The sequence below is a fragment of the Carcharhinus amblyrhynchos genome, chromosome 7, assembly GCF_965287045.1.
Source record: "Carcharhinus amblyrhynchos chromosome 7, sCarAmb.v2.hapA, whole genome shotgun sequence".
NCBI lineage: Eukaryota > Metazoa > Chordata > Chondrichthyes > Carcharhiniformes > Carcharhinidae > Carcharhinus > Carcharhinus amblyrhynchos.
This window is the reverse complement of record NC_137330.1, coordinates 61,831,567-61,858,437: the sequence shown is the minus strand read 5'-3', so window position 1 is coordinate 61,858,437 and position 26,871 is coordinate 61,831,567. Positions and strand designations below refer to the sequence as shown.

The window sequence follows — 26,871 nt, the reverse complement described above, 5'->3', positions numbered from 1 at the left end:
AAATTCAAGGTAATAGAAAGTCAGCATGATTTTGTAAAAGGGAAACCAATTTATTCTTTGACAGGGTAATATGTGCTGCAGATAAAGGTGAGTTGTAGACCCTCTGCACTTGGGATTTCCAGAAGGCATTTGATCAGGCGTCACATCGAACAGTATTGAGGAAAATAAAAATTTGTTTTGGGTGGTGTGGTTTGTGTGCGTGTAGCATATTAACAAGGATAGAAGATTGGCTAGCTAGCTGGCAAAAAAAGACCGTATGCATAAATTGATCTTTTTCTGATTGTATTATGTGAGAAGTGGACAGCATGGTGGCACAACATGCAGGCAGCATGGTGTCTCATAGCACCACAGAGCCTGTTTTAATTCCTGACTTGTGACCATGTGGAGTTTGCAAGTTCTCTCCACGTCTATATGGGTTTTCTCCAGGTGCTCCAGTTTCCTCCCACAGTCCAAAGATGTGCAAGTTAGGTGGATTGGCCATGTTAAATTCTCCCTTAATCACCCAAAATGTGTATGTTAGAAGGATTAGTGGGGTGTATTTGGCTTTCCAGAATAGGGCTTGGGTGGAATGCTCTGTTAGAGAGTTGGTGCAGAGTTGATGGGCCGAATCATCAACTCTGATTCTATGACTCTAAGTAGCAACCCAGAGGTTTATACTGGCACCTCAACGTTTCACGATTCAAAGCAATGGCTTAGAGATGAGGGAGGTGAAGGTACAGCCACTAAATTTGCCAATGGCACAGAGAAAGGTAAGAAAGTATGATGTGAAGCAGACATAAGTAGGGTGCGGATGATGTCATGATCTTAAATGAATGGTAGAACTGGCTCATGGAAACAGAAAATAGAAGAGCAGGCCATTCGGCCCATTGTGCCTGGTCCACCATTCATTTTGATCTCCCAAATCCCTCTAGCCCCAGGAGCTAAATCTAAATGGCTTGAGGGGCCAAATGGCCTACTTCTGCTCCTATTTCATATTTGACCTGTGAGGTGCAATTCATGCTAAAGGCATTACATAAATGCCATCAGAATTAAATTTATTGGAAGAAACCAAAACCCTCCACTGCTGGGCATGTCCTTACTTTACATCTGGCATTGGCTGATTGACGCAAATCAATTAATCAGTCTCGTTTTCTTTGTATTATCCAACTATCAAGATGGTAGAAGACAAACTAGATGGACCTTAATCTTTTTTATCCAGCAATTCCTATGGTCCTATCACAAGCACACAAGTGGAGTTAGCCATTCAGCCCCTCTAGCCTGCTCCACCATTCAAAAAGATCGTGACTGATCTGACTGTGACCTCAATTTCACTTAGTGTTAGCGAGTTGAGGAACAGGGAGAGAGTGCAGATAAACACGTGGCTGCAGGGATGGTGTAGGAGGGAGAGTTTCAGTTTCATGGATAATTGGAGCACATTCTGGGGAAGGTGGAACTTGTACAAACAGGGTGGATTGCACCTGAACCAGGGGGCACCAATATCCTGGGAAGGAAATTTGCTATGGCTCTTCAGGGTGGGGGGATTTAAACTAACTTGTCAGGGGGATGGGAAAACAAGCTGTAGTCCAGAAGCCAGTGCTGAGTGTAGTGAGGTACTGAGGAGGGTATCAAGGTCGCAGGAGTGTACTGGCAGACAGGAAGGCGGGTTGAAGTGTGTCTACTTCAATGCAAGGAGCATCCGGAATAAGGTAGGTGAACGTGGAGCATGTATTGGTACTTGGGACTACGATGCTGTGGCCATGACAGAGACATGGTTAGAACAGGGACAGGAATGGTTGTTGGAAGTTCCAGGGTACAGATGTTTCAGTAAGAGTAGAGAAGATGGTAAAAGAGATGGAGGAGCAGCATTGTTAATCAAAGATAGTTTATCAGCTGCTGAAAGGCAGTTCAAGAGGGACCTGCCTACTGAGGGAATGTGGGCTGAAGTTAGAAATAGGAAAGGAGTGGTCAGGTTGTTAGAAGTTTTCTACAGGCTCCAAAATAGTAATAGAGATGTGGAGGAAGAAATTGCAAAGCAGATTATGGATAGGTGTAGAGGTCACAGGGTAGTTGTCATGGGTGACTTTAACTTTCCAAATATTATTGGAACCTTTATAGGGCAAATAGTTCAGATGGGGCAGGTCTTGTACAGTGTGTGCAGGAGGGTTTCCTGACACAATATGGGAACAGGCCGACAAGAAGTGGGACCACATTGGACTTGGTACTGGGTAATGAACTGGGCCAATGTTAAATTTGTTTGTGGGAGAGCACTTTGGAGATAGTGACTACAATTCGGTGTCTTCCATTATTGCAATGGAGAGGGATAGGGCCATGCGGCAGGGCAAGGTTTATAACTAGGGGGAGGGATAATTATGATGCAATTAGGCAAGAATTAGGGAGCATAAGACGGGAACAGAAACTGTCAGGGAAACGCACAAATGAAAAGTGGAGCTTGTTCAAGGAACAAATACTGCGTGTCCTCGATAGGCATGTCCCTGTCAGGCAGAGGGGAAATGGCCGAGCGAGGGAACCATGGTTCACAAGAGGTTGAATGTCTCATCAAGAGGAAAAAGGAAGCGTATGTAAGGATGAAAAAACAAGGTTCAGTTGGGTCGTTTGAGGGTTACAAGATAGCAAGGAATGAGTTTAAAAAAAAAGGGTTTAGGAGAGCTAGGAGGGGGGCATGAGAAGTCCTTGGCGAGTCAGATCAAGGAAAACCCCAAGGCTTTTACTCTTATGTGAGAACTAAAAGAATGACCAGGGTGAGGTTAGGGCCAGTCAAGAACTTGTGCATGGAGTCAGAAGAAATAGAGAAGGCGATGAATGAATACTTTTCTTCAGTGTTCAGCAAGGAGAGGGACCATGTTTTTGAGGATGTGTGAGAGATTCAGGCTGATAGGCTGGAGGAGGTAGATGTTCTGAGGGAAGATGTATTAGCAATTTTGAAAAACCTGAGGGTCGATAAGTCCCCTGGGCCAGATGGGATATATCCTACGATTCTTTGGGAGCAAAGGATGAGATTGCATAGCCTTTGGCTTTGATCTCTGGGTCCTCACTGTCCACAGGGATAGTGCCAGAGGACTGGACGGTGGCGAATGTTGATCCTCTGTTCAAGAAAGGAAATAGGAATGACCTTGGTAATTATAGGCCGGTTAGTCTTACTTCGGTGGTTGGTAAGTTAATGGAAAAGGTCCTGAGGAATAGGTTTATGACTATTTGGAAAGATGCAGCTTAACCTGGGATAGTCAGCACAGAAGTCTTGCCTCACAAATTTGATTGAATTCTTTGAGGAGGTAACTAAGTGTGCAGACGAAGGTAGAGCAGTTGATGTCGTATACATGGATTTTAGTAAGGCATTTGATAAGGTTCCCCATGGTCAGCTCATGAAGAAAGTGAGGAGGTATGGGATAAAGGGAAATTTGGCCGACTGGATAAGTAACTGGCTATCTCACAGAAGACAGAGGGTGGTGGTGGATGGAAAATTTTCAGACTGGAGACCAGTTACCAACGGTGTACCACAGGGATCAGTGCTGGGTCCTCTGCTATTTGTGATTTTTATCAATGACTTGGAGGAGGGGACTGAAGGGTGGGTCAGTAAATTTGCTGATGACACCACGATTGCTGGAGTAGCGGGTGAGGTGGAGGGCTGTTGTAGGTTACAAAGAGACATTGATAGGATGCAGAGCTGGGCTGAAAAATGGCAGATGGAGTTTAACCCTGATAAGTGTGAGGTGATTCATTTTGGTAGGACAAATTTGAATGTGGATTAGAGGGTTAATGGCAGGGTTGTGAGGAATGTGGAGGATCAGAGAGATCTTGGCGGTTCATATCCACAGATCTCTGAAGGTTGCTAGTCAAGTAGATAGAGGCATGAAGATGGCCTATAGTGTGTTAGTGTTTATTAATAGGGGGTTTGAGTTTCCTCAGGTGGATGTAGCCGTTATTAGTAAGCAAAACTATAAGGTTCATGGTGGGAGATATAGGAGGGATGACCAAGGTAGATTCTTTACTCTGATAGTGGTTGGGGTGTGGAATGGACTACGTGTTGTCTAGTGGAGTCGGATACTTTAGGAACTTTCAAGCAGTTATTGGATAGGCACATGGAGCACACCAGAATGACAGGGAGTGGGATAGCTTGATTCTGGTGGCGGACAAAGCTTGGCACAACATCAAGGGCCAAAGGGCCTGTACTGTGCTGAACAGTCTTGAACATATTTATTGACTCAGCCTCCAGTGCTCTCTGGTGAAGACATCCTGACAACCCTCAGAAAAAAAATTCTCCTCTCAGTCAGATGAGAGTCCCCAATTTTTAAGCACTGTTCCCAAATTCTGAACTTCCTAAAAGGGAAAACAGCCTCTCAGCGTCCCATTGCTTCTGCTTTAGTTATGCTGACATCACAATTTAACATCTGTAGTCTGCCAACATTTATATGGGTAGGTGACAGCTAACTAGGCATGACCTGAGATGGTAGTCCTGATAATTAGAACTTTTAAAACAGAAAACAATCTAAAGATGGGTCTTGAAGATTTCAAGTGATGGGGCTGTGACTATTTCCTTTGTAGTCATAATGTGGAGATGCCGGCATTGGACTGGGGTAAACACAGTGAGAAGTCTCACAACACCAGGTTAAAGTCCAACAGGTTTATTAGGTAGCAAACACCACTAGCTTTTGGAGCACTGTTCCTTCATCCACCTGACGAAAAAGCAGTGCTCTGAAAGCTAGTGGCTTTTGCTATCAAATAAACCTGTTGGACTTTAACCTGGTGTTTTGAGACTTCTTATTATTTCCTTTGGCAGCTTGTTCTATTGCTGTATTGTCCTTGGGAAGGAGGATTGCTGATGCGCAGTCACGGAAACAAATAATCTTCATCAGTTTGCACGGATGGTACGTCATGTTTCGTCACTGCCGGACGACAGCAGGCACTTGTTTCTGTAAATTCTCAGTCCAATCCATATTTTCCAGACTATGGCCAGTCTATTTTTCCCCCTTCTTGGTTAATTCCCATTCCAACTCTTTGATCAAGGATGTTACACTGCATTTCCCACACTGATGCATGGATTGTTTCATTTTTTATTCATATCTCTTCCCATACAAGGATCCTACACAATCTATTCAATCTTCTCTCTTAAGAAAGCCCCTTCATCTCACAAAATGGTTGAGTAAACATTCTCTGAATTGCTTTTAAAACAAATCCTTTCTTAAATAAGACTACGACTATACAAAATACTCCAGATACAGTTCAGGGCGCTGTTCAGCTGTAGCAACGCTTCCCAACTTTTCTTTTTAACCTCTTGTAATAAGCGCCAACATTCCATTTGCCTTCCCAATCACTTTCTGTACCTGCTGACAAACTTTTTGTGGTTCCTGTACCAGGAAAGCCACATCTATCTGCACTGTAGTTTCTTCCACTTGAATATTATACTGCTTTTCTATTCTAACTGTCAAAAGTGGACAAGTTCATATTTCCCCAGTTTGTACGTCATCTGCCAATATTTTGCACATTTGCTTGACCCATCTAACTCCCTTTGTAACTATATCCTCTTGACAACTTATTTTTCTATCCATCTTTGTGTCACCAGTACATTTAGCTACCAAATATTTAATCCCTTCATCCAAATCATTAGAATAGATTGTAAATAATCCAGATCCCAGCACTGGTTTCTGAACATTTCTTCTAGGCATTCTGTTTCATGAAATTAAGATAAAATCACCCATGACTATTGCAGTGCTTTTCTTAGAAACCCCCATTATTTTCTTCCTGTATACTCCGTCCTAGAGTGGAGCTACATGAAGCGTCTATGAACTCCCACGTGTGACTTATTAGAACAAAGAACAAAAACAGCCCGGGAAACAGGCCCTTCGGCCCAACGAGCCCGCGCCGCCATTTTAATACTACCAGTCCCCCCCTCCACCCATGACCCTTACCTATTGTTTTATGGCCATCCACATTGAGGGAAACTAATTTAGGGACAATCTGTTACTGCCAATCAGCCTAATAGCACATCTTTGGGGCGTGGGAGGAAACCGGAGCACCGGAGAAAACCCACGCAAGCACGGGGAGAATGCGCAAACTCCCACAGACACTGGCCCAAATTCATGTGTCTACACAGCTAAGTGATAGTCACTAAGCTGTCGTCTTGCCCAGCATCTGGTCCAGTTTAAGCACACACTAACGACATGAAGCACTAGGCCAATCTCGAACAATCAAGAGCAGCCCAAGTACGACCCATTACGTGTATGCCCCTCATTGGACAACAAGGCGGACCGACTTAAAACCTGTGAATGAAAAGAGAAAAAACATTATTATCATACCATATCCATTTACCTCACCTGGGACACCCCAATGCCAATGAACCTTATTTAAAACAATCTCCTATATCCGCCCATCTCCAACCCACTCATGTGCCTAAGTTACTCTTAAACAACTCTAGCGTGCTTGCCTCCACCACCTTACTTGGCAGAGCATTCCATACCCCCACTACCCTCTGTGTGAAAAACCTCCCTCTAATATCCGTGTTATACCTCTCCCCACTCACCTTAAGCCCATGGCCCCTGGTACTGTGTGTCTCTATCATAGGAAATAGCTCACCTCTGTTTACTCTATCTATACCCTTCATAATCTTATATACCTCTATTAGATCCCCCCTCAGTCACCGTCTTTCAAGGGAAAACAGCCCCAATTTGCTCAATCTTTCCTCATAACCCAGTCCTTCCATACCAGGCAACATCCTGGTAAACCTCCTCTGCACTCCCTCCCGAATCTCCACGTCCTTCCGGTAGTAAGGCGACCAGAACTGGATGCAGTACTCTAAATGCGGCCTAACCAACGTTCTATACAACTGCAACATTAGACTCCAGCTCTTATATTCTATACCCCTTCCTATAAAGGCTAACATACCATAGGCTTTCCTCACAACCTTCTCCACTTGTACTGCCACCTTCAAAGGCTTGTGCACTTGCACCCCCAGGTCTCGCTGCGATTCTACACTCCTTATGGGCTTACCCTTTATCATATAACTCCCCCCTACATTATTCCGGCCAAAATGCATCACCTCACATTTATCCGGATTAAACTCCATTTGCCATGTATCTGTCCAATATACCAGCCTATCAATATCCCGTTGTGTTGTCAGACACTGCTCCTCACTGCCTGCCAATCCAGCCATCTTGGTGTCATCAGCAAATGTGCTGATCACACCACTTACTCCCTCTTCCAAGTCATTTATATACACTACAAACAGAAGAGGCCCCAGTACTGAGCCCTGCGGCACACCACTGGTGACAGACCTCCAGCTAGAAAAGGACCCCTCCACTACTACTCTGTCTCCTCTTTGCAAGCCAGTTCTCAACCCATCTAGATACCTGGCCACGTATCCCATGAGCCTTAATCTTTTCTACCAACCTACCACGAGGGACTTTGTCGAATGCCTTACTGAAATCCATATAGACGACATCAATGGCTCGTCCTTCGTCGACCGTTTTTGTCACCTCCTCAAAAGATTCTACCAGATTCGTAAGGCAAGACTTCCCCTTTACAAAGCCATGCTGCATATCCTTAATCAGATCACAACACTAAGTGCTCATACATCCTATCCCTAAGAACCCTCTCCATCAACTTGCCTGCCACTGACGTCAAACTCACTGGCCTATAGTTACCCGGGTTATCCCACCTACCCTTTTTAAACAACGGTATCACGTTCGCTATCCTCCAGTCCTCTGGGACCTCACCTGTGTCCAAAGAAGAGACAAAGATTTGCGTCAGAGGCCCAGCAATCTCATCTCTCGCCTCCCTAAGCAGCCTAGGATAAATGCCATCGGGCCCCGGAGATTTATCAGTTTTAATGCTACCTAAAAGCCCTAACACTTCTTCCCTCGTAATTGATATTCCTTCAATTGGTCTACAGCTCCTTTGATGACCGTACCAGACATCAAGCCCCTCTCCTTCGTGAATACTGACGCAAAGTATTCATTCAGGATCTCCCCCAGTCCCTCAGGCTCTAAGCACAATTCCCCTCGTCTGTCCAAGGGGACCGATTTTACCCCAGCCACCCTTTTGCTCCTAACACAGGAGTAAAACGTCTTTGGATTTTCCTTAGTCCTATCTGCCAAAGCCATTTCATGCCTCCTTTTTGCCCTCCTAACTCCCCTTTTGAGATCCCGCCTACTCTCTCTGTACTCCTCCAACGCTCTCTCTGTTCCCAGCTGCTTAGACCTGACATACGCCTCTCGTTTCTTCCTAACCAGGTCTTCTGTATCTCTATTAATCCACGGCTCTCTAATCCTACCTTTCCCATCCTTCCTCCTAACCGGCACATGCCTTTCCTGCACCCATTGCAGTTTTCCCTTGAAAGACTCCCATATGCCTAACGTGGACTTGCCCTCCAACAGCCTATCCCAGTCTGTATTCCTAAGCTCCTGCCTAATCCGGCTGTATCTAGCCTCCCCCCAATTTAGCACCCTCCCCTCAGGACAGCACTCATCTTTTTCCATTCGTATCCTAAAGTAGACAGAGTTGCGGTCACTATTAGCCACATGTTCACCTACTGCAACCTCAACCACCTGACCCAGCTCATTTCCCAGAACTAAATCAAGTATAGCCCCCTCTCTAGTCGGGCTATCTACATACTGCTGAAAGGATCCTTCCAATACACATCTTACGAACTCCTCCCCGTCCGAACCCCCGGCTCTAGGCACCTTCCAATCCACCCCAGGGAGATGAAAATCTCCCACTACAACAACCCTGTTCTTCCTACACTTGTCCAAAATGTCTCTATATATACCCTCTTCCACTGCCTGTCGGGCGGCCTGTAGTACACTCCTAGCATAGTAATGGCTCCCTTCCTATGCCTCAACTCCACCCACGGAGAGTCAATTTCCAACCCCTCCATGTTATCTTCCCTCTGCACTGCTGTGATCTGCTCCCTAAGAGCGCCACTTCCCCTCCTCTTTTCGCCCCTCCCCTGTCACACCTAAAACACTTATACCCAGGAATATTTAGCTGCCAGTCCTGCCCTTCCTTTAACCACATCTCCGTCACTGCCACCACATCTAAATTCCTCACGAACATCAAGGCCTTAAGTTCATGCGTCTTACCCATGACACTCCTCGCATTAAAACAGATGCACTGAAGACCCTCAGACCCACTCGGATTCTCCTTCTCCTGGGAGATTTTCCTATCATCTAGACTTACCCTGTCACCCAACTCACTTCCACTCTCAATGCCTACTGAGCTGTCTGTCTCCTCCCCACCCCCCTCCATATTAGTTTAAACCCTGCCAAAATGTCCCAGCTAACCTCCCAGCTAAAATATGTGTACCCTTCCCATTTAAACGTTTCCCATCCCACTTGTACAAGTGCCCTTCCTTCACAAAGACCTAATGGTCTACAAAACGAAAACCCTCTGTCCTGCATCAATCCCTCAGCCACGCATTCAGCTGTAGGATCTCATTACTTTTATCCCTGCTATTACTGGGCACTGGCAGCAGCCCAGAGATTGGCAGCAGCCCAGAGATCGCCACCCTGGAGACCCTGCACTTCAGCCTGGCCCCCAACTCCCTGAACTGCCTACGTATTTCCCCCCTACTCTTCCTTCCTACCGTAGCTATATCTATCTCCACCCAAACTGATTCTACATGTTGATCTTCTGAACAAAGGTCATCTCTCAATAATGCCATCCTTAGTTGGCAGAGCCACCCCAACATCTTTTCCAACTTTGTTCTTCCACAATGTCAAATGCCACTGAATATTTAGGTTCCAGCCTTGGTTACTTTGCAGTCACATCTCTCACGTGTGATGTGATAGCAACAAGTACTTCTTGCTTGTGCTATCAATTCATCCAATCTGTTAAGAAAGCTATGCTCATTCAGATAAACTCTTTAATTCTGTACTTTTACCATTCTTAAAACTCTGGCCTTATCTGCTGGTGCATTAAGTTTGTACACTCATACATGGATTTAAAATTGCATGGAAAAATGTTTACTTGCACACACTAAATTATTTAGGAAGGAATTCAGAACAGCATATAATTTTAATTGAACATTTACATTAAAAGACCACATTGGAAATAAAAAGTGGGTCCATCACTATCTGAAATAAAAGTAGCTTTTCCAAATTAAAATCATTTGAGTTTGCAGAATAATGATCTACCTTTTTCCTTTTCAGGAACTGCTGCATATTTCAGCATTACTGCTCTTCACTGAGATTTACAGAACTTGAAGATTCACATTACGCTGAGCAATATAATAAACTATGACAACCATCCTAATTATCATACTATAGAATTTATATTTTTTAATAAATTAATTAATTAATTTTTAAAATGTGCATGAGATTACGGATGGCATGCAAGGGTGGCACAATGGCAGAGTGATTAACACTGTTGCCTCTCAACATTCTGTGTGTCTGCACTGGTTTCCTCCAGGTGCTCCAATTTCCTCCCACTTTCCACAGATGTGGTTTGTCAAAATGGTCACGCCCCTTAAATGTCTCATGGGGGATTAGTGGGGTAAATACATGGGGTTATGGGGATGAAGCGGGTGATGGGCCTGTTAAGATGCTATGTCAAGAGTCGGTGTAAACTCGATGGGCTGAATGTCCTCCTTCTGCACTGTGGGGATTCTATGATTCTGTGACTTTCAACTATTACCTTAAAATTTTGTTCTGAGATTATATGTGCCATTCAGCTTTTACTGTACCTGTGTCTCTTCAATGTTCGTTGAATGCTGCTCCCCTAGTTCATCTACCTTAGCCTGTTCTTCTACCTTCTCATCTTCCACTTCATTTTCTAATGTAGTCTTTACTGGCTCTGGCTGTTCTTTCCCTGCTGCATCCTTATCTTCAGCTGGAGCTTGAATATCCTCCTCAACTTCTTTGTCTTCTGTAGTTTCCACCTGGGAAAGTGATTTTTGTTTTTTAAGCCATGCAGGTAAAAAACGTGACAGTCCTTTACCACCTGACTGCTCCTTTTTGTCAACATTAGAAGGGCTAGCTTGGGTACTTGGACTTGAAATTGGAGAATGTATTTCCTGCTCTTTCAGAGATTGTTCTGTGGATTCTGGCTGTTCACCTTCTTTGATATCATTCTGTTGTTCTTGATTTACACTGGCAGGCTCTTCAGGATCTGAAGCTTCAGAATGATTCTGTTCAATCTGCTCTGGCTCTTCCTTTACTTCAATTACAGATCCAACTTCAGTCGTCATGATCAAAGTTTAAACTGGAATTTTAAAAAAGCATAAATTCACATAAGTTACAATAAAGTTGACAGAAAATCACAATTTTGCATCAAATTAAAACTCATTGATCCATTTAAAATAAAATGGAAATTCAATCAATTTTTAAAATCATTCTACTTTGGACTCTTCAGATTTACTTTCAAGTCTGGCTTTGGTTGCACATTAAAGTAACCCCAAATTCAAGACTACCAGTTAAAGAGCACTCATAAAAAAAGGTCATATACAAAAGAGATAGTTCTCCCATCGAAGCCATAAAATGTGTTTCTAATCCTAGTCAATACATAAAGCCATCCTCCCTCACAACAAGGCAGGAAATGAAAAGCTGCACAAATTCTAAATTCATTGAATTTGCTTCAAATCAATATTGTTATGCCCAGTGAAGGCAATTTCTTGTCATCACTTTAAATATGGACTGTGTTTGTACAGAAGCTTTTGGAATGCCAAATGGCTAAAAAAGCTACCACGGTTCAGATGACTATTGCAAATTCAACACAGATTATATCAAGTTTCCTAGAGGATCCAAATAAAACTACTCTGGTTAGGGAGCTCCCCCTCCCCCTCAGTAGAATTCACGCATGCCATAGTTCACTGAGGAAAAATAGACTTCAATACTCAATGGGCCCTATTTTGCCATTTTAATTCTAAGCGCTGAATGGACTTTGAAATTGGGGGTGTTTCAGATCTGACTTTTAGACCTGTTCTCAGGCACCACCATATGCACTCTGCCTGCAAAAATATCAGCAATTTCAGAATCACACTTGGACAGGGCTTAACACACCTGAAATCCTGCAGCTCTAATCGGTACCTGAAACTGCGCATGTGCGAGAAAAGATAGAATGTGGCTCCCCTGCCACATCGCTCCCGGGCCGGACAATGCCTCCCTCTGGCCCCCAAAGACATTACCCCATCTCCACAACATTACTGACCGCCTTACCCCTCTCCACCCACTCTGCCACCCATCGCAGACCCCATCCCCCCTACTGATCTCAGGCAGAGTGGCAGCGGACCACCCCCCCACCCAATCCCAGCCCATTAAGTCAACTTAAATGTACGCAAATGCATTTAAATGGCCATTGCACCCATTTCAGCCACCGTCTTGATCGCAGCCATTTTCAGGTCTTGTAAAAGGGGAATCGGCACGGAGGCGAGCACAGATCGTGCTACTCGCCTCACACCTGACTTTATCAAGTTTTCACATCCAAAAACAAGTGCAACTTGATGGTAAAATCGGGACTAATGTCTCCAAGTTTGCAATTCAACAACTGGAGAACTGCAAAACAGCTTGTTATCTACAAGTGGGTGTGATGACCCATCATCTACCTCCAAAATAAAGCAATGGTGTTCTGTTTGAAGCTATTCTGGCACGAAAATAGCAATCATAAAACCAGCTATTACCCAAAGATCTAGAAAGACCTGGATATTCTGCAGAAACAGCAACTCCAAGAAAAGACTGTCATCTTTGCCTTAAAGAATTTGGAGGCTGTAAAAATCAAGAAACCTTGCAGCTTAATTCCGTAATTCAAGTTAACCTGTAAAGCTTCTGACACAAAACCATAAGTGCCTAGCTACATGACTTGAACATTCATCTAAGGGAACCTGCAATAATTCTGATATTCAAGTTTGAATTAATCTAAATTACAATTCAAGAATGGTGAAGACTGCTTTCTTTACCAGGCCCACAAAGGCTATTCTTCTTCAATGAACCAACACATGAACATGTTGTATTTCCTTGTTTACAACGATAAAAGTAAACTATTCTACCTGTAGTTTTGAGTGTGTGCATGTGATTATATATACACACACACATACACTTAGTAATGGGCATAGTATTTAAACTTCAGGCGTTAACTGAGTGAATAAGTAATCCTCTTTTTTATTTAAAAATATGAAAATTTAGTTATTAAATTGACACCACACTTGTGGCTATGAAACAGACATTTTGCTTTATAAAAAGCACACTAATTACAGAAAATAAGGGAAAAGATACACTGGTTTCAGTTCACTCCTGACCATGTCCATAACAGAAGGACATTTTCTCCCAGTTTCCCTTAATAGTTCAGTCCAAACAGCACATTCATCAAGGTGGTCCATGTATTCAGCTCTATCAAGTCATTTTAAACCAGACACGACTGCACAATACTACTGGTTCAAATGGAAAGCTAATAATCATACGTAAGGGTATTGTGGACTCTATCAGCAAGACAACTCTGCATGATGCAATGCAAGAACATAGTTTTCATTACAAACCTGTCTCATACTTCTAATGACTTAAATAGATTATAAAATTATTCCAGCAGGGAATACAAAATGTACATTCTGCACAACAGATCGATAATTATGAAGGTGCAATGTTGTTTTCCAGCTGTGTCACAGAAGCTACAGATCTGGACTTGTTACCAAGGAGTATTTTGTAACCCTTTTTGCCACTGCAGTCCAATAGAAAACTGGACAGTCAACTATAGCAAGAAAAGGTGTGACAGTGACCCTCTACATTTTTGTGGAATTGTTATTTGCCTGATATGGTTTACATGTGCTCCATTACATAACTAAATCAGAACATTTCAAACTAATTCACGTTTGATTAAGTTACTCATTAGCTGCAAATCATTCTACTTTCTTCCATTCTTTATCTCACAAATAGAATATTCAAACCCATGGTAGCCAAAGACAGGGCTTTCCGAACTGGGGATCACAAGATCTGCAGCAGCAGTGGGTGCCATGGAGGTCCAACTGACTGCTAACAGCTGCAAGGCTCTTTTAAATCTCGATTTATTTTAAAATGGCAGCCATGGCCTAAAAAGTCGATTCGACTCTTGTTTTCTGCTCCCAAAAAAAGCAACTGAAAAGGCAAGTTTCTAAAAATATTTTCAAGATATCTGGAAAATTGCCCCTCCCCCACCTCCACTCACTCCCTCAAGTCTCTCTGATGATCACAGGAATTATGAAGGTTCAAAAACAGTGGGAAAAGGTTTGGGAAGTACTGGCCCAAGTTTGTCCAGAATTATTTTTGCTTTCAACTGACATTCTCCAAAATTTCAATGTGTTTCATTGGTTCATGGTAGAAACCTCATACTGTTGAAGACAACAGTATGGGTTGTGTTGGGTAGCATGGAAGGCCATAATTTAGCCCTCGTGGAGAATTAACCCAATCTACTGACTTCTTTCCTGTGTGAAGCTTCAAGTTGTTCCTGGAAACTTCCCATTACAAAGTGGGGTAAGAAAGCCAGAAGGCTTATTCATCTAGACAGACAGGTGGATGCGACTTTTTCCAGTTTTTCTGCAGGAGTTGCTATGTTGTACATTAGAATTACTGGAGTGCCACAGGTTTTGCCAACAGAACAGAAGCCATATCATAATCTCTTAAATGGCAGCAGCAGGTAGTTGGGAGTTACATGCACTTGCAGCATTTTTGCAACGATTTGCATTCCTACAGCAAAAGATGCAATCTTTTCCTCTAAAAGTTCAATTATTTTGTTCCAAAATAACAAATATTTCTAGCTTTTTAATATATATATTTGGCATGATGTAAATAATTCAGGGAACATACCTTCTTGTTGACTACTTCTGCAAATCAGTTTTAAGAAACTATCTTAGTGTTGGCAATAGGATCTTGGCAAAGTGTAATGATTGACTTGGTTAAAAAAACTGCACAATATCTAATGTTCTTCTTGTGGAGGCACCTTATTTTTCAAGGCAAGGATGGTCAAAGTGAAGACTATTGTGCATTTGTGGTAATCAAATGTACTTTTTAAACAGGAATGAAAGAACAAAGCTGCCTCAAAACACTTTGTACAGCATCATGCTCATCAAGTTTGTCCACTTCACCATTGTGTCTAAACACTCCCGACAGCCCTATGCAAAATGTAGTTCACTTCATTAAACATTGAGCACATTCTTTTGTTGTAAGATATAGAGACAGATTTTAATCAATGAACAGTGTGTGCAAGTGACTGTAGATGCCAGGTCCATCTTAGCTTTCAGATAAGATTTCAGCTCATGCAAGGATAATGCTCCCAAGCATAGCCGCAAATGATTCCAAGCTTTTCAGCTAAATAGATGTCAATTTATAAAAATCTAAAATGTGTTTTAACAAGACCCCAGAATTAGCTTGGTTCTTTCAAAGTCTGACGGAAAAGGGTATAAATCTAGGGGCGCAATTAAACTGTAATGCTTGCAACATTGCCATTCATTAACAGCCTTTAAGTACCATAGACAGCAATATTTAAGACAACCTTTCAATCCTTGTAAAAATGAAGGTGACTTATATATGCAGTGTACAAAATACGAAATGCCCATGTCAGTGGTGGCCAATTTGGAGCGTGAAAAAACTAAAACATAACACTGGTACTCAATTTAAATGAACATGACATGTTTCATAGAATTCTACAGATACATTCAACCATAATCAAAACATTTTACAAACTGTTATTCAACATCTGACGCAAAGCGTTCATCAAATTCATGAAATCAGTTTGGCTACAGAATCATAACAAACATCCCATTCTCGGGTGTGGCATTTCCATTTCAGAATCAACAAATCATCTTCCATCCAGGATATTCTGCATTGTTTGAATTTGATGACTGTTTGTGCATTTATAGCATACCACAATTTAATGGTAGAAACTTCAAGTGCATTTTCAAGTAAGGGTGATCAACAGGAAAGAATTATGTGCACTTGGAGTCATTACATAAATGTTTAAACCAGAGTGAAAGAATAAAGCTGTCTGAAAATATCTTAAAGCTCTGTAGTTAACTTTATACACTTCAACACCATGTACAAGCACTTCCATTTATTCCACAGCTCTACCAAACGGGCCAGGAGAACTGTAGGGTGCATCACTGAACGTTGTACATCTTTCAACAGATTAATGTGCTCAAATAGATTTCAATCAATGGACAGTGTGAAGGTGAAAACTTGTGGAGGCACACATCCAAAAAGGTTCATCTACAAATGTTAGACAGTCTGATACAAATGCAATGGCTTCACAGCTGTCACTTGAACTTCATCGGTTATATGGGATCTAAATATGCCCAAACTAACAAGCTGCGCTCTTCGCCACTGGGCACCCATTCTACACATTATCAATCCACAATTTCACTCATCCATCAAACCATTATTTAACTTCATTCCATCAACAGGCTAGTAACACTGAATCTTGTATCACGTCTTGTGGTTTTCACTGAAATGGAATTGAATATTCTGCATTCTTGAATGATGTCAGTTTGTGCATTATCATCCCAGATCTTCACTCCACACTTCAGCTGCTGGGAATATTGAAACTCTTGGCGATTTCATCATATTGCCAATGTGACGCGTGACACAAATGGCACTATATGATGAATCACTGGAAACTGGTAAATTTGGCTGATGTTTCTGGTAGTTGCTGAATGATGCTGGTCTTATCCCACAACACTTGGCATTCTTATTCTATAAAATGGTTGCATTAAATTGAGGTTGTTCTGAAACCTTTGCCAGACTTGTGGTTTGATTTGACCCACTTAGTGGTGCATATACATATTGCATTTCTACATAATCATACTATGAATCTGTGAGGACCAATACCGATACATGCTTCTCAAGATTAGACCAGTGGCTGATCACAGTTCCCGTAGCCCATTTGGTCTTGGATACTTTAGTACAGATTCATTCTTCTTCCATCCTCTCATCAGTTTTTCGTGAATGTCAAATTCCCTCACTGGAGCAATTATTAGAGCAAATATTGTGACTTTTAGCTTGAAACCAGCTTCGTACTTCATTCTTTTTCCAGATGATTCATGCACCAAATGCAATCTGCTCTGCGGTATACGTCTTAAGCTCCTGCACATCTTTTCAGCAATATATACAGTCCTGATCACTTTCTTGCTTGACTTCATGTACCAACCTATAAGGTGAGTAAACATGTATTTGAGGTGAAAGGCTAACTCCTAACGCAAGTGCAACTTTGTTTAGCAGAAAAGGGGGTCAAAATTTATGCCCATTTTTTTAAAAATTCATTTGCAGGATGTGGTCTTCACTGATGATGCCAACATTTATTGCCAAGCCCTAATTGCCCTTGAGAAGGTGGTGGTGAGCTTTTTTCCTGAACTACTGTAATTCCTCAGGTATAGGTAAAATAGTGCTGTAAGGAAGAAAGTTCCAGGAATTTTACCCAGTGACAATGAAGCAATGGCAATATATTTCCAAGTCAAGATGATTGAATGACTTGGAGGGGAACCTCCAGGTGATGGTGTTCCCAGGTATCTGCTGCCTTGTCTTTCTAAATGATCATGAGTTTGGAAGGTGCTGTCTAAGGCGCTTTGATGAGTTCTTGCAATACACACTGCTATCATCTTTTTGTCCATGGTGAAGAGAGTGATTGTTTGTAGAAAGGATATCAAGCAAGCAGGATGTTTTGTCCTGGATGACGTATAGCTTCTTGAGTGTTGTTGAACATGCACTTATCTAGGCAAGTAAAGAGTATTCCATCACACTCCTGGCTTGCACCTTGCAGATGGCAGACAGACTTTGGGAAGTCAAGAGGCAAGTTATTTGCTGCAAGATTTCTTGCCTCTGATCTGTTCTTAAGGTCACAATATTTATAATGTTAGTCCAGTTTAGTTTCTGGTCAATGGTAAACCCCCCCACCCCCTGGTTGTTGACAGTGGGGGATTCATCAAAAGTAATGATGTCACTGCATGTCAAGGGATGATGATTAGATTCTCTCGATGGAAGTTGTCTTTGCCCAGCACTTCTGTCACATGAATGTTACTCGCCACTTACAGCCCAAACCTGGATTCCTAAAAGTCTTGTTACATTTGGGCATGAACTGCTACAGAATCTGAGGAGTTACATCATGCAGTCATCAAACATCCCAACGTCTGACTTTATGATGGAAGGAAAGTTAGTGTTTGGTATGCGAGTCTTTACAGGTACAGACAACATGACAATCACAGGTTAAAGAGGTGTGAATTGTCTCAAGCCAGGATAGTTAGTCGAATTTTTCAAGCCCAGGCCAAATAACGGGGGTTACACGTAGCAGGACATGAATCCAAAATCCCGGTTGAGGCCGTCCTCACGTGTGTGGGACTTGGCTATCAGTTTCCGCTCAGAGATTCTGCATTGTCGTGTGTCTTGAAGGGCGTCTTGGAGAACACTTACCCAAAGATTGGAGGCTAAATGCCCTTGACTGCTGAAGTTTTCACTGATAGGAAGGGAACACTCATGCCTGGTGATAGTCAAGTGGTGTCTGTTCATCCGTTGTCATAGCATCTGTGTGATCTTGCTGATGTACCATGCCTTGTGACACCCTTTCCTGCAGCATATGAGGTACCTTCCTTTGTGCCAGATATGACTCCAACCACTGGAGGGCTTTCCTCCTGATGGCCATTAACTCCTGTTTTGCTAGGGTTGCATGTTGCCATACTCAATGCTGCCCTGATGTCAAGGGCAGTCACTCTCACCTCACCTATACACAGGCCTAAACATTTTTGGTACTGCAAAAAATGAGTCATCTTGTATGTTAGGTTGGCTTATGTGCCCTGATCTATAGCACTTGAATGCTTAAGCTGGACTGGAATTTATATATCATCACTTCCACTTCTAGAAGTAGGTGCACAATTTCTGAGATATGCCATTAATTTTGCGATTAGATTCTCAGTCACACTAAAGCTAAGGAGTAATAGTATTAACACCAATCTAAAGCTAATAGCTGCAATATAACCTCATTTTAAACGTATTTTTTAAAAAAAAGAGAATTGACTATAGAAAAGTCAATTTACATTATATAAAAACAAGAACTGAATGGAATGAAGCTTTAAATTAAATTGTGTGCAAACATTAAAGAGATTTTTGAAACTCCTCTCAACTGAAACAATCACTGCAAACATGAAAAACAGCATTTGTCAACACAATCCACACTAACATTTTGTAACAGTGACTTAACTACGGAACTGTTGGACAAGTGAACCCCTCAGGCATTCCAATAAAATATTCAAGAAATAACTCATCATATTCCACATTCTCAGAAATTGTCAAAGCATTTTATAGCCAATGAAATAGATCTGAAGTGTAATCACTGTTACAACATAGGAAACGCAGCAACCAATTTGCACATATTAAAGTTTCACAAACAGCAAGGAAATAAATGACCAGATCATCCATCTTGGTTGCTGGTTAAACAATATAAGTTGACTAGAACACTGGAAAAATGCCTCTGCTTTTCTTCAAATACTGCAGTGGGATCTTTTATGTGCCCTGTTTCTGATCAGAACTTTCCACTCACCTGTCGAAGGAACTGCGTTCCAAAAGCTTGTGGGTTTACTATCAAATAAACTTGTTGGACTTTAACCTGGTGTTGTGAGACTTCTTACTATTTTTTACGTCTGTCAGAGAAGGCCAAAGTTGATCATATTTCATGGACAGCACTTCAAAGTGCAATAGTGCTGTCTCATTACTGTAATGAGATGAAAGCTTAGATTATAGAACATAGAACATAGAACACTACAGCACAAACAGGCCCTTCGGCCCACAAGTTGCGCCGATCACATCATCACCCACCAACCTACAGACCTATCTATAACCCTCAATCTCATTAAACCCCATATAAGAACATAAGAACATAAGAAATAGGAGCAGGAGTAGGCCATCTAGCCCTTCGAGCCTGCCCCGCCATTCAATAACATCATGGCTGATCTGTTGTGGCTCAGTTCCACTTTCCCGCCCTCTCCCCATAACCCTTAATCCCCTCTCTTATCAAGAACCCATCAACCCGCTTCTTAAAAATATTTAGCGAGGCAGCCTCCACCACTTCAACGGGCAGAGAATTCCAGAGATTCACCACCCTTTGAGTGAAGAAGTTCCTCCTCAACTCCGTTCTAAACCGCCTCCCCTTATCTTGAGGCTGTGCCCCCTAGTCCTACTGTCTTTTTTGAGCGGGAAGAGTCTCTCCACCTCTATCCTATCCATCCCATTCAACATCTTATACGTCTCAATGAGATCTCCCCTCATTCTTCTAAACTCTAACGAGTACAAGCCTAGTTTATTCAGCCTCTCCTCATAGCTCAATCCCCTCAACTCCGGTATCAGCCTAGTAAACCTCCTCTGCACTCCCTCCAGGGCCAAAATATCCTTGCGCAGGTGCGGCGCCCAAAACTGCACACAGTACTCCAGCTGCGGCCTCACCAATGCCCTATACAGCTGCAGCAAGACCTCCCTACTTTTATATTCAATCCCCCTCGCTATGAAGGCCAGCATCCCATTCGCCTTCCTGACCACCTGCTGCACCTGCAAGCTGGGTTTTTGCGACTCATGCACAAGGACCCCGAGGTCCCTCTGCACCGTCGCCTGCTGCAGTTTTTCGCCACGTAAGTAATAGTCCTTCCTACCAAAGTGGACCACCTCACACTTGCCAACATTAAATTCCATTTGCCATTTCCTGGCCCATTCACCCAGCCTATCTAGATCCTTCTGCAGACTCTCCACACCCTCCGCACAATTTGCCTTTCCCCCAATCTTGGTGTCATCAGCAAATTTCGACACCCTGCACTCGGTTCCCTCCTCCAGATCATCTATATAAATGGTAAATAGCTGAGGCCCCAGCACCGACCCCTGGGGCACTCCACTAGTCACCAACCGCCAATCCGAATAGCACCCATTGACCCCCACTCTCTGCCTCCTATTTGACAACCAATCCTCTATCCACGCTAACACCCTACCCCCAACTCCATGTCCCCTGACCTTCTGCAATAACCTCTTGTGAGGTACCTTGTCAAACGCCTTCTGAAAATCCAGAAAGACCACATCCACTGGCTCTCCTCTATCCACTGCCCTAGACACATCCTCACAGAACTCCAGTAAATTTGTCAGACACGACTTCCCTTTAATGAAACCGTGTTGCGTCCGCCCTATCAAGCAATTCCCTTCAAGATGCCTCGCAATTTCCTCCTTAATGACGGATTCTAACATTTTACCTACCACAGACGTTAAACTAACCGGCCTATAATTCCCCGCCTTTTGCCTGGCACCCTTCTTAAACAACGGCGTAACATTAGCCGTTTTCCAATCTTCCGGCACTTCCCCGGAATCCAGCGACGTCTGGAAAATAACCACCAAGGCATCCACTATAACCTCCGCCATTTCTTTCAGAACCCTCGGATGCATTCCATCCGGTCCTGGGGACTTGTCCACAATCAGCCCCTCCAGTCTGTCAAGCACCACCTCTCTAGTAACAGTAATGTCATTAAGACCCTCCATTCCTACCACCTTTCCATCTCTAACACCCGGCAAATTATTCACGTCCTCCTCCGTGAAGACAGAAACAAATATACTCATCCAGAAGTCTTTTAAAAGGCCCCAGCGAGTTCGCCTCCACCACCACTGACGGCAGCCGATTCCATTCACTCACCACCCTCTGAGTGAAAAACTTACCCCTTATGTGCTCAAGTTTTGAATCTAAACTGACAGTGCAGTAATAATAGCCGCACTGAACTGAATTTTCATTCAAATTACAGGATTGTAATTTCTTCACTTTTGAAATAGTGGAATGCAGGCCAAAGATCTCTTTTAGTGACTGTTTGAGTGATCATCCTGCAGTCCATATGCGCCATAGAACCACAGAACCCCATCTCATACACAGAATCACTGCAGTACAGAACGACGCAGGTAGCGATGCTAACCAGGGGTTTGCATTCAGGTCAAGAAGGATCTTCCACTGTACTGCACCCCTTGTTTTTGTTTTATTCACTCAGGGGATATAGATAGTCCTCTACTGCCCATCCTTAACTGCCCTCAAGATATTGAATGACTAGGTCACTGCACAGTCAATCACTAATCAGTTTGTTTTAGCATGGGGGAAAAAAAATGATAACTCACTCTTTAAAAAAAGTGGTTGGAGGGTGGGAAAGATGAAGAGGATCTAAGAGCTGAGATGTTCAAAATGATGGTCGGTTTATTTCACTGAATTTTCACTATGACATCAGAACAGAAAAGGCAAAAACACAAGACACTGAGAATGTATGGGCTGCTGATGTTAAGCATGCAAAAAACGTTTCAGTAGAAGTACAACAAAACACCAAGAATTGTAAGGGGAGGCGGTTTAGAACGGAGTTGAGGAGGAACTTCTTCACTCAAAGGGTGGTGAATCTCTGGAATTCTCTGCCCGTTGAAGTGGTGGAGGCTGCCTCGCTAAATATTTTTAAGAAGCGGGTTGATGGGTTCTTGATAAGAGGGGATTAAGGGTTATGGGGAGAGGGCGGGAAAGTGGAACTGAGCTACAACAGATCAGCCATGATCTTATTGAATGGCGGGGCAGGCTCGAAGGGCTAGATGGCCTACTCCTGCTCCTATTTCTTATGTTCTTATGTAGCACTGACTGAACTTCAAAAGGAACAGTGGTGAAAAGAGAAAGATAAGCACAAAATTAAACTGCAACAGTACTAAAATAAAGCCCAAAGTGATGCATACACCAGCTGTGATATTTCAAAAATCGAAGCCTCAAATCGTGCATATTCTTAAGCTTGCAAAGGGCTGTAACAAATATCCAGGAACAGCTATTACAACGCCCACTGGAGACAACAACTCCAATCCCCTTCCCCATTGTTCCACCCATCCCTGACTAAACAACCCACTGAGCAGAATGCTTGTAATGTATTTGTGTATTATGCTAACAATGTAATGACATAATAAAAACCCATGCCTGGTGTCCATCTTCCTTTGAGAGCCTCAATACACTACAGTGATAATGTTAATCTTGCAAAGCGAAATAAAGGCTATATTATTACACTGCCCACTTCGCCACACTGGAAATCCTGAATTAACAAAACCCTGCTTCCATACATTTGCCAAGCCCATTCCTCACATAGCTTTAAGATAATGACAAAGTGCTGTTTGGGATCTGAAACAAAAACAGAACATGCTGGAAAAACTCAGCAGATCTGACAGCATCTGTGGAGAGTCAGGATGGCCCTTTGTCAGCTCGGAGTGTGGTTGCAACATTATAATATACTCAAGATGGTAATTTTCAAGTAATATTGCATGATTCATTATGACTTTTTTAAAAACTTTAAAAGTAGGCACCGCTGACAAGAATCAATCATGTTGATTGAAATTGAATTTACACACAGGTCACAATGAGTTTGTGGCAAAAATCAATCAGCATCAGAGTCATTTATGCCGATTTTTTTTATTTCCAGAGCTTTTTTTAAAAGAACTGAATTCAAGTTCTCAAGTTGTGATGGTGGGATCTTAATTCAAGTTTTCTGGATTATTAGTCCAGGCCTGGAGATTATTGGTCCTGTACACATTCATGTGCTTTACTGGAAGCACTTCCGCAAATCAACGAATTTTGCCGCAATTTTCAGCTTTGCCACAGTTGATGGCAATGGAAATTTTCAGTTTGGGGAATTGCAGGGACGATCACTCCGTTCAAAGCAAGTACACATTATCTATGTATAACACTCAGCTATCACATACCAGCACTGTGGCAGCTAATAGCCATATTAGTGAAAAATTATAAAAGGAGGATAAATACAGATGTTAGAAAGCAAATTCTGGTAAGATCCCAGCTGATGTTACTTTTGGACAATCCCAGGGTGGAAGACAGCAGGACGGATCCTAACTTTTACTTTTTTTGTTTTGATACATGTAAAGGTGCTACTGGATAGTCACAGGAGTCAGCTAATGAATGTTTAGCAAAATAACAAGAATAGACCAAATACAATACACTATTCTGTCACCCCAACTAGATGTTACAGATATATACAAATTCTTAAGGATAGCAACACAAATTACAATATCTATTTTATACTCTAATGTTCACAGTAAGTACACAGTCCATATTAATGTCCCTTGACTTTACAGTCTTCCTCAAACTTTATTCTGTACCATTCCTTTGTTGCCTGGATTTTTCTGTTCTTCAGTTTCAGATCTGCTCTCTGCAGTCCTTCTTCATGTCTCTGTCACAGCAATTTCTGTGAAAAGCTCCTTGCTTAAGGGTTACTTTGTTGCAATTCAACTCAATTGCATTTGCTGTCTCAGTGTGGGGCCTAGGTTGCTAGGCAACAATTTTTTTATTCCCTGTATTTGCTTTAGGGTCATAAAACCTCATTACAATGCAGGCAAAGTTCAAAGTGAAACAAAACTGAAGTTCTTAATCCTTTCTTAACCCACAAATACATAAACACAATGGAAGCTTAAACTTAAAACTATAGATTATCCCAACACATAAATACAAATTACCTAGAACTATATCTATTCCGTAACAATTTCTTATTACTTCTAGCCCTCCCATCAAATTGGTTTATCAGACATGGTGCACCACCCATGAAGCTAGTTGCCTCCCTCTTCTAGGTCATATGCTTCCAATTGGTTTATGGGTTGGATGCTCGGTTGTATCTTCACAACACTGTCAAATAAGGCTGATAAGCTGCAGGTGCAAATTGCCAGGTGGGTTTTTACAGAATAGCAATAAAGGGAATCTAGCTTAAATAAGACTGGAATAGGAACTAAATTCCTAGCTGCAACATGGAAGTTAAAAAAATTGAAAAGGAACAACCATTTTAAGAAAAACTCGCACAGATCTGGAAAGGGATAAAGTAAAGGGTGCGCAGACTAAATCTATTTGGATAAAGTTCAGGAAAACAGCAGTTGTTGTGCTACTAGTGTGCGTTTTCATAAGGAGAAAATAGTATGAAGAAGATGGAGGAACAAACAAGCAAGCAAATTTCAAAAAGATGCAGGAACAATAGTAATAATTAGAGGTTGGAAGTTGGGATTCAATTATCCCAACATAGGTTTGGGCGGGGGCAGGGGCGTTAAAAACTACGTAAAGAGTAAAATGGGGAACGAATGCCTGACGTGTCCAAGCGGGATGGGGTCTAACATGACAGGACAAAGGTTCAGAGATGCAAGGCAAGAATAATTAGTGAGTCCTTTGTATCAAAGTTTATTCAGAGTTACACTAATGAGATAGTGTATCATGATGCAGTGACATTAGCATCAGGTGGCAGAGACTTTGTGGAGCAGATGGAATAGTCTGCAAACGTAAGAGACTATTTACCTGGTACTTACCATGCATATGGTGTTAATAAAGTAATTTCGAAGTAATCTACCCTAGTCAGACCTGAGTCACTTGTAAGTAGAATGAAACCTTCCCAATATAGATTAGGCAACAGGTTAACCAACAAAACAAGGATGCTGGTAAAATATCTGAAGAAGCAGAGGTGGTAGAGACAATGATTGAGGTGAATACAGATCGGCAGAATATACTGGAATGGCTGTCTATGATTAGAGTGGACATGTTGCCTGGTTCAGATGACTCGTATCCCAAGTTGAGGGAACTGGGAATGGAGAAAGCAGTCGGGTTTGAGACAATCACCCAATATTCCCCAAATACCAGTGATGCTAGTGGATTGGAAGCTGGTAAATGTGACACCTTGTTCAAGGAAGTGTGTTAGGACATTTCTGGTAACTACAACTCTGTCAAACTAACATAAGAGTAAGAATTTAGAAAACATGATTAGGGAGGAAATCAACAAGCACTTGCAAGAGATTTGACTTAATTAAGAATAGCCAGCACAGATTTGTAAAATGCAGATCATGCTTGACAAATCTAATTAAATTATTTGATGATCTAACGTAAGGCTGGTGAGAGAAATGCTAAAACTTTATAAAGCACTGCTTAGAGTATTATGTTCAATTGTGGTCAATACATTTTAGGAAAGATGCGGATGAAGAATGAAGGCCTTGACAGGACGCAGAGGAAATTTATTTGAATGATTTCAGTTTTACTCCTATTTTACTTTTAGACAGCAGCATACTAGCTCTAGACATTCTTGTTTCTTGCCCCTTTACTGTTCACTTTCGTCTTGCAAGACTAACTCTTCTGACATTCAATCACTCCTGTCTTCCAACTGTCACAGACCACCTTCTGTACATCCATTATTTCTTGTTTACAGACTTCCAGGTTTTAAAAGAGATGCACAAGATTATGTAAGAATTAGACAAAGTAGACAAAAAAAAGCTGCTCCTATTAACTGTTGGTACAATGGCTAGGACACAGATTTAAGGGCTTTGGGATACATGGGGAACGTAGGAAACAACTTTTCAAGCAGCCAGAAGTAATGACCTGAAATTTACAGCTTATGAGTATAGCGGAAGTTGAGATGATCAATTTCAGAAGTAAATTGGGTAAGCGCCTGAGAGAAATACTTGCAGAGCCATAGGAATAGAATCACTGAGCAGAGACCGATAGCCAAGTTCTGCACACGAGGACGGCCTCAGCCAGGATCTTGGGTTCATGTCACACTATCTGTAACCCCCATGACTTGCCTGGGCTTGAAAAATCTCACTAACTGTCCTGGTTGGAGACAATTCACACCTTTTCAACCTGTGCTTAACCCTCTTACCACTCACATTACAGATGCAGACAAAGATATGATTACCTGTAAAGACTCACATTCCAATCATTATCTTCTAAATTGAGTCTGTGTCTATGTATGCCCTGTTTGTGAACACAATTTTTCACTCACCTGAAGGAGCAATGCTCCAAAAGCTTGTACTACCAAATAAACCTGTTGGACTTTAACGTGGTGTTGTGAGACATCTTACTGTGCTTACCCCAGTCCAACACTGGCATCTCCACATCATGAATGGAAAGGCCAACATTTGTTGCCCATTCATAAATTGT

The 26,871-nt window shown here is 42.2% G+C and overlaps 1 protein-coding gene across 21 annotated transcripts in view; it reads right to left on the bottom strand.

Moving 5' to 3' along the window:
* Positions 1-26,871, bottom strand: part of epb41l2 (erythrocyte membrane protein band 4.1 like 2) — a 170,782-nt gene that overhangs the window by 94,436 nt on the left and 49,475 nt on the right. For all 21 annotated transcript variants that reach the window (XM_080192443.1, XM_080192452.1, XM_080192457.1 and 18 more), the window contains one exon: positions 10,673-11,190. In XM_080192443.1, coding sequence (XP_080048569.1) covers positions 10,673-11,176 — 504 coding nt within the window. In that variant the 5' untranslated portion in view covers positions 11,177-11,190. The remainder of the gene's footprint in view (positions 1-10,672; positions 11,191-26,871) is intronic.